The following is a 12,182-nucleotide window of genomic DNA, read 5'->3' as shown; positions in this document are numbered from 1 at the left end:
ACAGTGCAAGGCTGCAGCTGCGTGATGCACTTGGGGTGTCCCTGTGCCTGTCCCTGTGCTGCCCTTCTCCCCAGGCTGCCCTCGGGGGCTCTGTTCAGCGAAAATCCTCATTCCGTCCCCCCCAGGGTCCCATGCGAAGCTCCCTCCGCCACAGTGACTCCCCTCAGTCCCGCACCGATGTCTGGCCTGCGCCAGCACCCAGCAGCACAAGCACAGCCCCCTACACCATCCTCAGCCACCCTGCCGCTTGTGGGGGGCCATGGAGCAGCCCTGGAGGGGGCACCCAGCCCGGGGAGGATGGAAACTTTGTGCTGCTCGTTCCACCCAGCCCGCGGCCAGGAAGGGCCGGACGGCGCAGCGCCTGTGTGGTCCCTCCCGCCCCGCAGAGCCCCGAGGCGGGCAGCTCCGCTCCTGCCGGTCGCTGTCGGTCCGCGCACAGCTTGCATCGCTCTGCGCAGCCCCGCTGCAGCTGCTCCCAGCTCCCGCTGGGGTCTCGCAAGCAGGGTGCGGCTCCCCTCCCCTCAGGAGCCTGCAGACCCTCCCGGCAGCATCCGGCTGGAGGCAGGAACCCTGCCAGGAGCGCTCCCCCGGGATGCTGGGCTGGCTCGGCCCCCAGGGAAAGCTTTCTGCCAATTTGCCCGAGCTGGAAAGGGACCGGAACTGGGTGATGTTAAGGTCCTTTCCTACCCTAACCGTTCGATGGTTCTGTGATCGGTGCCAGAAGAAGAACCTGCAGGGGGGTTGGCTTCCTGCACATGAAGCCCAGAGGGGGTGCAGGGGTGCCCAGCTGCCTCTCTGGCGCAGGGAGGGACGCGGGTGCAGTGAGCCGGTGTTACAGGGCAGTCCCCAGGGATGCTGCCATTGCTCCTGCCCTGAGGTGCACCATTCTAACTTTACGTCCAGGCACTCTAAGCAAATGCATAAGTAAATCCTTTCCCCTTCTTGTCTGTCCGGATGACATGGTTTCAAACCTTGGAAAAGGGATTTAGGACTTTTGTCTCCGGGCTGACAAACTGGATGTGCAGCAAACCGCTGGCAATTACAGCCATTGCAATTTTCTGCATCAGTGCCATAAACAAGCAAGCAGGGGGGGAGCCCAGAGCAGAGCACCCTGAAGAGCAAGGGAAGATAAACAGGACTTTGTCCCAAGGTTTAGAGCAGGCTGCAGGCATCCCCACGGCTAAATGCTGCTCTTCCTAGCACATGGTGCTCTCATAACACCTTGGCTCAGCCGAGCTTAGCAGGCTGTCACAAGCCTCAAGGAGAGCCCTTCTGACCTCCTGGGAAACAACGCCAGTAAGCAATAAACTGGCTCCTGTTTACTTTGGGAGGGGGACCCTAGAGGGCTTTAATGCAGGAGGGACAGCTCTGAACTGTGAAATGTGGCTGACACTGGAGCCATCCCTGGAGCAGCACGCAGCCACCAGCAAGAGCGCAGGGGCAGCTGAGGTCTGAGCCTCCCCCCATGGAGGATGGGGCCCGTGGACAGCGAGTCCCATCAGACCTTTTCCTGTTCCATTTCCTATGGGTGATGGTTAACCCGCCCTGTCTGCAGCGTGCTCAGAAAAACACTGGGCGATAAGAGAGCCCTCACCCCGTGCGAGGTCTGCCACGGGGCTGAGGGTAGGAGTGGGGAGCATTGGCTGTGCCCTGGGCTGCCCCGGTGCAGCAGGAGTTCCCAAGAGGCGCCTTATGACCCTCACGCTCACCGTAACACTGGCTGAGCAAGCACAATGCAGCTCATGGCCATGCCTCTTGGCTCTTTGCCTCTTTGCCTCTTTCCCACTACCCTCGTCTGTGCAGCAGTGGGTGTCCACGGAGCTCCAGCTCCCCTTGGGGAGACCTGACCCCATTATCCAGTGCCCAGCACCAAACCTGCTCTCAATCGTCCGTGGAGAGCTGGCCCAAACAGGCAGCACCAGGGGCAGGGGCTGCCCACAGCCTCTGCCTGCAGCCTGCCCGCACGCAGCTGAGCCCAGCAGGGAAGGCAGCAAACGCCAGCACTGTCTGCGAGCACAAACAGCTGCTTGGAGCCCTCTCAGAAACACCAGCCCAGGCTGTCCAGCTGCCAGCCCCTCTGTTTCAGAGCACAAAGAAAGCCAAAGGATGGCTGAAAGCAAGCCACCCCGTGGGAAGCGAAGTGCGGAGCTCTGAGCTGTGGGACTAGTCAGTGCTGACACCACAGCGAGGAGGGAGGCTTGGCTGCAGGGAGAAAGAAAGCATCCGTTGGGCCCACCAAGGTCCTCAACATGAGAACCTTGTGCTGCTGCTGACCAGATGGAGCCCTCGCAGATGCAGAGCTGGGAATGAGAGCTCCAGTTTACCTGTCCACTCACCATATGTGGGACTGGTTCAGCTGGGAACACGGCCTAGTGGAAGGATTTGTCCCAGTGCATCGTCATCCCAAAGCTCCCCTATCCCCTTCCAGACCCTTCATCTCCTCCAGCACCTACCACTACACAGCCCTGAAGGGTGTCCTGCTTTCTCCTCCGTACCCAGGAGAGTTCTGGTATTTCTCTGCATTTGCATGTTGCAGTTGAGCCCCTGAGGGCAGCAGGTCCGGAGGGGAGCCTGCTGCTGAATGAGGCAGGGATGGGGCTCAGCCTGGTACTGGAGCTGCAAACAAAGCCAAACGTTTCCTGAGGCCGGCAGGACGAGCCTGTGTTTGTCCTGCTTTGTACCAGTTGTTACTCTCAGTGAGGATGTTGTGGTGGGCTCAGGCCCAGAACTCTTTCCCCTGTTTGGCAGATGTCCTACGCGTGTTGGTGCTGCCAGAAGAGATGGGGGTTTATCTGTGCCTGGCCTGCAGCAGGGCTCTGGAAGTGAGAGCCAGGCAAGATACGTAACTGTGAGGTTCAGCATGTGTCTCTACATCCTGCTCCCTCTCTTGGTACAAACACTGTCCAGATTTCCAACGTCAGAGGGAGAAACACCAGCCAGATTGTTTTACAGCTTCAAGAACTCATAATGTTTTCCAGAAAACAGAACTGTAGCCCATCTTCTGCAGCAGGAAGATCCGTGGCAGCCTCCAGTCATTGCTGACAGCCCTGGCATCCTCAGCAGCCAGAAAAAAACCCAACAAAATGCAAGGCACCTTTGGAAAGGCTCTTGCAAGGCACCCCGGTGTGCCCACATGCAGGGTGGTATATGCTGTTCCCGAGGACCCAAAGCGGAGAGCAGCCTCCTCCCAGTGCTGCCTCCATAGATGTCTCCCTTGCAGGAGAGGAATGTTCACTGGCAGTCCCAGTGGCAGCTGGCTGGGCGGTGTGATGGGAGCTGACAGCCTGGAGATGGTGTGGGAGTCCGCTTGGAGGGAAGGATTCAGTGGAGACCCTGCTCCAGGGGCAGTTTTAGGGATGACAGTGACTTTTGGTGAGGTCTTAAGCAGCAGCAGGCTGGCTTGGAGGCAGGCTGTGTTTCCTTGGTGGGCTGGGAGGACAAAAGGGAGATGTGGCTTTGCAGGGGAGTCACAGCCCTGGCTCCCAGCCCCTGGGCCACCCCTTGTCCCAGCCCTGCAGTGAAGCTGAGTCCTGTCCTCTGCTCTAGCAGAGCCGCCCGAGTCACGCTGGTGTGCTGGCAGGCTCGTTACGGCGGGTCTGCTTTTAATTAAGCGGGTTTGTACTGCTTTGTACAGCTGAACCCCTCAGGAGTTCGGGTACGGAGCCTTCACCCCTGTGGCCGGGCTCCCGATGCTTCCGCCCGCGTGGTGGGCAGCCGGCAAAAGGAGCTGGGACCAGGGGCTTTGGGAGCACGTTCCGGACCGTGTCCCACCCATGCAGGACACCGGCTGTGTCCCCAGGGAGACAGGGCACGGTGCAGGCTGTGCCATGCCCTGCCGCAGGTGTTTGCTCTCCTCGGGCCCCAAGGCGAAACCCGTGGCTCTTATCGCCCCAGGCAGATAAGAGTTAATGCCCCAGCAGTTGTGCTGAGCTAGCCTTTATTGGTAACAAACCCTGGCTGGAAAAAGCTTCCTAATCACTACAGATTGCAGGTAGCCCTACCTCCACGGATGTCCTTCAGCACCTTTGCCCTGCCCTGCCCTGCACTGCCTGCTGTCCACACTGGCAAAAACCTTGGGGGCAGCCCCCCTCCAGCGCTGCACAGCCCCTGTGCCACCCTCGCTGTGGCGCTGGCACGAAGGACATGTTCAGCCCTCTTCCCAGTGCTAACCGCTGGCGCCGGCGCAGGGCTGTGCCACTGCTGCACGCAAGAGCAGCGGACCACAGCCTGCGTCCGTCAAATCACTGTCCTCGGACACTTGCAAGTCACAGTAACTGGAGCTGGTACCCCTGGGGCACGGCTCTGCAGGCGCAGGGGACATTGGAAATCTCTCCTCCTGCAGAGGCTAGGAAAGGAAGAAGTTTGTCCCAGCTGAGCCCGGAAAGCTGTCTCCAGCGTCAGCTGATGGGATGGCCGCGAATGTTTAATGAACGGGAGTGGAGTCATTTGTCTGGGCTGACCCCCCCCCCCCAGGAAGTCGGTGCTCCACAAAACAAACCGGCCTTTTGTTTGACTTCTTTTAAGCAAAACACATGTCACCCCTGTAAATCACAGGTCCCCTTCCCTGCCCTGGGGGGAGCAGCAGAGCAAAGGCGAGCGCTGGCCTCAGGGCGTTGATGCACGCCTGAGACACGGGGTGCCTGGGTCTGGCCGGGATCTGGCCCCACCGTGGGGCAAGGAGCCGTGGGGTTGCCGCATCCCGGTTCCCGCAGCAGACAGCTCGCCCCCAGCTGCCCGCACACCCGCGGCATGCAGTCCCCAGGGAGGTGCGCGCTGCTGGTCTTGGGGGGGGGGGGGGGGGGTCCTGGCACCCCCAGGGGACCTGCCTCGCTGCCCCCAGATCGCAGCCCGGCTGCCGGGCTCTTTCGCACCGTCCCCGCGCTCCCCGCAGGCCGGATGCCTGGATCCCAGCCCGAGGTCGGCGGGCGGCCGCGGGCCCGTGGCACGAGCCAGGCCGGTGGTTTGGGACAGCCGGCCGGGGGGCCGTGCCGCCGGGTCTGGTCCGGGGCGTGCGGGCGGCGTGCGGCGGCGGGCTGCCGGCGGTCGGCCTCGCCGCCTGCCAGCGGGGGCCGGGGCCGGCTCGTGTGCCGGCGGCAGCGCGCTCCCCTCCCTCCTGCCTCCCTCCTGCCTCCTTCCCTCCCTCCCCGCGCCGCCTGGCAGCCAGCCACCGCGCCGGGGGTTCGCTCCTTTCTCACGACCTCTCAGGTTCCTGAGCTCATCTGGGAGCTATTCATTTCCTGCCAGAAAACAGCCCTGCCTGCTAAAAAAACCACCTTGGCCGCAGAGCGGCCCAGGGCTTGGTACGAGGGCTCTCCCGGCTTAAATCATAAAGCTCCGGCTGTCTGGCTGGAATCAAAGGCAGGGCGGGTGTGGGGGGGCGCGGGGGCCTGTGCCATATGGTAGCACTTAAGAGCCAAGGAGGAAGCGAGGAGGGGTTTTTGCACCGCTCCCGAGGAGTGTGGGAAAAGTTAATTGTCTTTAATGACAGGTTTCCAGGGCCGGCAGCAGCGGCCGATGGCAGGAGCTGCAGGGATGCGAAGAGCAGCCGGGGGTGTCAGGCCCGCGGTGGGTGGGGGACATGGCAGGGTGCTGGGGGAGGCAGGCAAAGCCTCCTGCCGCTGGACCCCCGTGCAGGTGTGCGGCAGGAAGGGATGGAGCGCTGCTCCCTCCAGCTCAGCGCTCTCTGAGCTGCAAATGCACGCACCGAACTGCGGCAAACTGCTTACAGACCCAAGAGGGGTAGCAGACCCGGCTGCAGCCCTCCTCCGGGTAATGTCTCTGCTGAGGGACAGGGCTCACCACGGTGTCCAGGGACACCAACAGGAGCTGCATCCCATCCAGCAGCACTGAGTCCAGTCCCTCTTCATACCTGTCTTGCACAACGCTGCACAGGGGTCATGGCCAAACGAGAGGCGCCATCCAGCAGCTCAGCCTTGTCCCTTCCGTGTCCCTCCCCACCCCTCCCTTACCCTTGGCTGCTCATCCCACGGCACCAGTTTGAAGGCACTTGCTGTACCTGAAGGGCAACTCCTGCACATCATGGTCCACAGACCACAGCCTGCATTTGTCATCCCAATTTGTCACGGGCTCAGTGAATTGACATCAAGAGCACAGCTCCTGGGAATTGCTCTGATCCCTTCAAAGCTCACAAACTCAAGCAGATCTCTCATGTCAACAGGCTGTGGGATATAGTAAACACAGAAAGCTTTAGAGAAAAGTGGTCCAAGCATGGTATGTCTGCTTTATACTAGGCTATTTAAACTGCATTAGCAAATAGGTTCATCTTGTCTTTTCCTCCTGCATCTACTTCCCCCTTAGCCTACAGCAAAGCATTTTTATTTTTTCTTCTCTCTAACGCACTTCCCAAACCAACTGCTTCAGCAGAAAAGGAAGACTCTGCTAAACTGGAACAGCCTCAGCTCTTACAGGTGATGTGTTACTGCTCTGCATCAGCTCCACACAGGCTACAAACCAGCAGGAGTTGGTCTGATGCGATTCCCAGACAGGTCCTGTGTGCACTCCTCTGAACACAACTTGGGCTCAGTCCTGCCCTCGGTATCTCCAGCACAGAAGGGTGACGCTATGGCTGGTGGAAGGGAAAAGCAGGCTCAGCCTGCTTGGCCACACACCTGCCTAGGGACAGCAAAGCCAATATTCCCAAGCCTGGCACACAAAACCCAGCTACAAGATGTCACCATGAGGGTGGCAATGCAGGCAGGTCAGCAAGCTGTTTGAGACAGAGGGGAAGCTCTTTTGCATCACCTGTGGAGATCAGCCCCTGCAAACCCTTTTTGAAAGGGAGCTCCAAGCTCATCAGTGCACCCCTCATAAAGATACCCACCACAACTTGCCCCCACAAATCCATCCCAAGAAGTATTTTTCAGATCAGGAGGATGTCTGTATACAGGGAGAACAGGAGGGATTCATACCGCAGCAGGTTTAATCTGTCCGGTCTCGCACTCTCCCCAACTTTCATTTCCCAGCACCTGGATACAGTCAAGCACCTGGCTGATCCAGACAAAAATCCAACAGGCTTTTGCAACAGGATTTGGAAGGAATCCCCAGTGTATCCTGGCACGTTTTAAAGCTGTCCGCTCTGAGTTAGGACTTGTTAAGAAGGGCAACGCGAGCTGTAACCCGAGACTGCTGCTCACTTTATCTAGGGCTTGCATCTTGCCTGGAAATGGGGCATCCCCAAGTCAAAGGGGTCAGTTGCCACTCACAGTTATATAGTCCACACAGCCCCACATCACTCCCCCAAGACACGTGTTTTCCATATAACAGCAGAGGAAATGCCCAACTCTATCAGAAACATATGCAGAGCATTAATCACCACGCAGAGCCTGGCTGGTGCTCAGGGCCGGGAACAGCTCTGTGCTTTTAAGTCCAGGTGGAGGTGGTGCCCAGCGCCTGCTGCAGCCTGTCAGCCCGGAGACAGGAGCGCTGGTGTCAGGTCCTGCAGAGAGCCACTGGGTTTGTAACTCGAGAAGCTGGCAGGAGCTGCTCTCCACATCAACTGACCGCAGTCATTCGCAACTTACACCACGGCCCGGGAGCGGGCCCCTCCGGGTCCGGGGCAGGAGGCTCACCCGGGCAGCTTGGGCTGGGAGCCAGAATCTGCCTCTCTTTGCCTGGGCTACTCCACTCCGCCAGCCCAAGTAGCCAGGAACAGAGCAGAGGTGCCTCCCTCAGCGCGTTCACCAGCTCTGCAAACATAAGCTCTTTTTAACAAGTCCGATGAGTTGCACTGCTCCCAAGGAAGCAGTAATTACATCTGCCCCGGGGCAGGGAGAGGGGCCAGGTAATTTCACAAGAACATAGAGGGGACAGAGGGTCTGACTGACAGCTCCAGCCTGGAGAGCCGCACAAGGCAGACCTGGAACAGCATGATCCACAGGCAGCCAGGAGCAGGGCTCCCTCCTATGCACACATGCCAGCACTCCAATTTATCTCCAAAGGCCTTCCGAAATGGAAGAGACACTTTTATTTTAAAAGCATTCAAAAAAAAAAAAAAACAACCCCCAAAAAACCCACCCAAAAAAAAACAAAACAAAAAACCCACAGAAAAAACAAACAACAACAACAAAAAAAAAAATCAAGCAAAAAACAAACCCCCAATCTTTGGTGTCACAGGAGGAAGGGGAGGGAAGGGAGAAAAAAGATCTCGTGTAAAACACGAAACACTGTCAAAGGAGTGCTATGGTACAAAGGCACAATCCAATATGAACATATAACCTATGTACAGCCGTGCCAGCAGCACAGGGTGCAGTGCTCAGTCCAGTCCAGTGCCCACCACCCTCACCAGGGTCTCCAGACCGAGTCGGCTGTGCCGGGTGGCGGGCCAGGTGGCGAGGCAGCAGTGGCAGCTGAGGGTGGGCCACCATACAGGGGCAGCACAGCTCCGCCGGGAGCAAAGGCAGCGCTGGGGATGAGGAAGGCGAATTGCCCATCGGAGGCTGGCAGCATCTGGAAGCCACTGTACACCTTGGCTGCATCAGCACCTGGCTTGCAAGGCATGCCCGGGAGCGGCCCTGCAGCACTGCCCGGTGGCACCAGGGGTGGCCCAAAGGCTGCAGCTGGTGGCAGCGGTGGCGGTGGTGGGGGCGCAGGGTAGTTCATGGCGTTGATCTGGGTCATGCAGCTGGCCAGGTGGCCCAGGAGCCGGGTGCGCACCTCAGTGTTGACACCCTCACAGGTGGAGAGGAACCGTGTCACCTCATTCATGCACTCGCTGAAGCCAGCACGATACTTGCCCAGCACTGTGGGGTCTGTGCTCAGAGCAGCTGCAGAAGGAAGAGAGGAGCACAGCAGTCAGCAGGGTCCTCAGGGAATGGGGGTGCGCAGCCCACTGGTGGTGTATCCTGGAGCCCCTCTGAGCCAGGAATCCAAGAAGGGAGTCCAGCCCTTCTGGTAGGGTGTCTTGTGTTCCTGGGTGCCAAGGATCCAGATGGAGAGCACGGCCCCTCTGCTACCAAGTCCGCCAGCATCAGGGTCCCACGTGGGGTACAGACTATCCCAAAGAGTCTCCTATGTCCCCAGGTACTGAGAATCCAGGTTGGGTGTACAGCTCCCCTCTGGGTCTTATGCCTCCCACCCCACCAAAACAGACCCAGGTGGGGAACACAGCTCTGTTGGTAGAGAGGGCCCAAGCGAGGACTGCAGCCTCTTGCAGTGTCCCCCAGTACACATGCAGACACAGAGCACAATGCCCCCCCACCAACCACCTTGTATTGGGGATACAAGTACACAGCAGAGTGCCCCATATCACCTCCCCGTACTGGGGATGCAGGTGGGGACTCCCTCTGTACCAGAGATACAGGCACAGCACAGCACCCTCATCACCAGGGATGCGGGTGTTGAGCCAGGTACTCTCCGTACTGAGCATGCAGGCAGGGAGCACGATGCCCCAGCCCCCGGGATGCAGGCGGAAACCCCCAGCCCTCTTCCCTCTGGTCATCTGGGACTCACCGGTCATCTGGGCTCGCTGGAGGCTCCTCAGGTGCTTGACAGTCATCTCCAGAATGTCGGCCTTCTCCAGCTTGGAGTGCCGCGAGCTCTGCAGGTACAGGCAGGGCTCAGACCGGTCCGGCGGCACCGGCCCTCCCCGCGGCCCCCGCCCCGGTCCCGGCGCCCCCCCCCCCCGCGCTTACATCCTTCTTCAGCGCATCCAGGATGAGCGTCTTCAGCTGCCCCAGGCTCTCATTGATGCGCGCCCGCCGCCGCTTCTCCATGATGGGCTTAGAGGACTGCAAGAGAGGCGCCGGTGAGCGCCCGGCGCTGCTCCGTGCGGCGCGGCGCTGCCCTGGCCCTGCCCCGGCGCAACGCGGTCGGGCCGCCCTTACCTTCCTGTGCTCCGCCGCCGTCTTCGGCTTGTCGGGCGTCGCGTTGACGCTGGCGGGGGTGGCGGCCACCGGCGAGGCGCTGCTCTTCTCCATCAGGTCGGCCGGCATCCTGCGCGCCCGCCGCCGCACCGGGGCGGGGGGGAGGGGGGGGTGGGGGGTGGGGGCCGTGCGTCTGACCGGGGAGCCCCGGGAGCGGCCGTGCGCGCGCTGCCTGCGGGCCGGCGGGGCGCGGGTGCCGCGCGCCCTTGGCCGCCCCTACTTATAGCGCGCGCCGCACGCGCGCGGCTCGTGTGAAACGTCCCCCGCCGCCGTTCCCACACTCGCGCCCAGCCAATGGGCGCCGCCCGCACGCGGCCCCGCTCGTGGACGGCGCCCGCCCATTGGCCGGGAGCCGCACGGCGGCCGCCGGCCAATGGCGCGGGGCGGGCGGGAGGCCGCGGTTAACCCCTCGGGCGCCGCCCGCGGGCAGGGCGGGGCGGGGCGGGGCGGGGGTAGGGGGGGGCGGGGCGGGGGTAGGGGGGGGCGGGGCGGGGGTAGGGGGGGGCGGGGCGGGGGTAGGGGGGGGGGGGCGGCGCGCTAATCGCGGGGTTAATTGGCGCCCGGGGCGGGGGCCGCCCCTCCCGCTGCCCGCGCTGCCTGCGCCGTGGGGGGCCGCGGGCTGCCTGCGGGGACGGGCCCGGCTGCCGTGTGCGGGGCTTGCCGCGGCCGCCGCCTGCCCCTGCCCGCACGCAGGTGCCACCCAGGCCGGGCACGGCCTGCGGGGCGGGCGGGGCTGCCAGGGCAGCCGCTGCGGGCGATGCGTCCCGGCGCTCGCACGCGTTGTGGCTCGGGTGCGTTCAGGGCAGCGGGCAGAGGCGAAACCGCGGGTCCGTGGCGGGCGGCCCGGACAGGTCGTGGTGACCTGCGAGCGGAGAACGGGAAAAACGAAAGAAAGAAAAAGTGTTTTGCCTGGGGACTCGAATCTCTTTCCCCCTCCGCCTGACTGGCTTTCTCACACTCCTGTTCCCAGAGCCTGCCAGCTAAGCCTGAGTCATCCTGCCAAGAGCTAGACCTGGCCTATTCAGAAATGTGCTCCCTCGCTCTTTCCGTCTCTCTTTTCTTTTCTCTCTCTTTTTTTTTCCTCCTTTGAGTACACACAGCGATGTTTTTCCACCTCCTCCAGTCCCGTACCTGATCTGCACCTGTACGGGGCCGATCCCACACGTATCACCCGATCTCGCCTTTTCAGAGACCGTGAGAAAAGCAAAGTTCAAGAAAGGAGGGACATGTTTGCGGATCTCACCGGCGCAAAGCCCCCATCCCCGCGGAGCCGTGCCTGCTGAGCCCGCGGAGCCCGAGGAAGGAAAACAAGTAACAGGGAGAGTGTCGTGTTTGAAACGGCAGCAGAGTACAAACGCAGGCTTGCTTTCTGCTCCCTGATGGAGCCACAACCCCTTTGATTTAAAAACAAAGAGCAGCCTTCAGCATGAGAGATCTAACTTCAGATGAGCAATATTTGACGTAAGCTTCAATTAGCTAGACAGCCGGACAAATTCGAGTGAGGAGAAGATCGAGCCTGCGCTGGGAAGGCACTACCAAAATGCCTTTTTTGCAGCCACCTTTATCAGAGACAACATATTAGCATGAAAACTGCAACACATTTCGGGAGAGCCTAAGAAGCTCTCCAGAGCTTCTGATTTTTTTTTTCCTAATCCTGCTATTTATGTATTTGGGGGTGAAAAGAAAGAAAAATAAGAAAGAAGGTAATCTCTATTACTGAGTTGGTGTTTTCCCTCCTGCAGGGCTTCGCAAAGGGCTCAGGAAGCGCGGAGCTCTGCAGCCCAGCCCTCCCGCTCGGGAGGGAGAACAGGCTGCAGTTTATGGTCACCGGGGAGCTGCTAACTAATTGCTGGCAACAAGTCAGTGCCTCTGGGGGGTGAGCTCAGGGCAGGCAGCGAGAACAGGCTGCAATCTGGGGTTTGCCAGCACTAGCAATATCCGGGACTCGGGCAGTGCCGGGCAGCAGCTGCCCTTGCCTGCTCTCCCACCCTGCCACAGCCCAGGCCCTGCCTGCTGCAGAGCCCGTGGGGAGGGTTTCACTTTTGGGGTGTGCGAGGAGCCCAGCTGTGGGGCACTGGGCCTCCAAAAGCACCCGCTTCTGTGTAGGCTTCTTGGATCCACAGGCTTGAGTGCTGCCTGGGGTATGGGGGAGGCAGTGATACTTGCGTCCCTGCTCCACATCTCCTTCTTACACATGTGAAGGTTGTGGTCCTCAAGAGGAAGCACACATATGTGCAAATTCCCTGGGGATCAGGAGAGGAAGGGGAGGATTTGCATGGAAGGATGTCTCTGAGAAGCTGA

At 60.7% G+C, this 12,182-nt stretch overlaps 1 protein-coding gene across 2 annotated transcripts; it reads right to left on the bottom strand.

Annotated features, from left to right (window-relative positions):
• Positions 1-5,990: 5,990 nt before the first annotated feature.
• Positions 5,991-10,116, bottom strand: HES1 (hes family bHLH transcription factor 1). Of its 2 annotated transcripts, XM_065674848.1 has the most exons (4): positions 9,843-10,110; positions 9,651-9,746; positions 9,469-9,556; positions 8,002-8,783 (listed from the first exon to the last, which is right to left on the bottom strand). In XM_065674848.1, the coding sequence occupies exons 1-4, from the start codon at positions 9,948-9,950 to the stop codon at positions 8,299-8,301; spliced, it is 777 nt and encodes a 258-aa protein (XP_065530920.1). In that variant the 5' UTR covers positions 9,951-10,110; the 3' UTR covers positions 8,002-8,298. The 2 variants fall into 2 exon arrangements, with proteins under 2 accessions (XP_065530919.1, XP_065530920.1); XM_065674847.1 differs by having other exon boundaries at positions 5,991-8,783; positions 9,651-10,116.
• Positions 10,117-12,182: the final 2,066 nt, after the last annotated feature.

The sequence above is a fragment of the Lathamus discolor genome, chromosome 3 (genome assembly GCF_037157495.1).
Source record: "Lathamus discolor isolate bLatDis1 chromosome 3, bLatDis1.hap1, whole genome shotgun sequence".
Taxonomy (NCBI): Eukaryota; Metazoa; Chordata; class Aves; order Psittaciformes; family Psittacidae; genus Lathamus; species Lathamus discolor.
The sequence above is the reverse complement of the archived record's forward strand: the minus strand, read 5'-3'. Positions and strand labels throughout refer to the sequence as shown.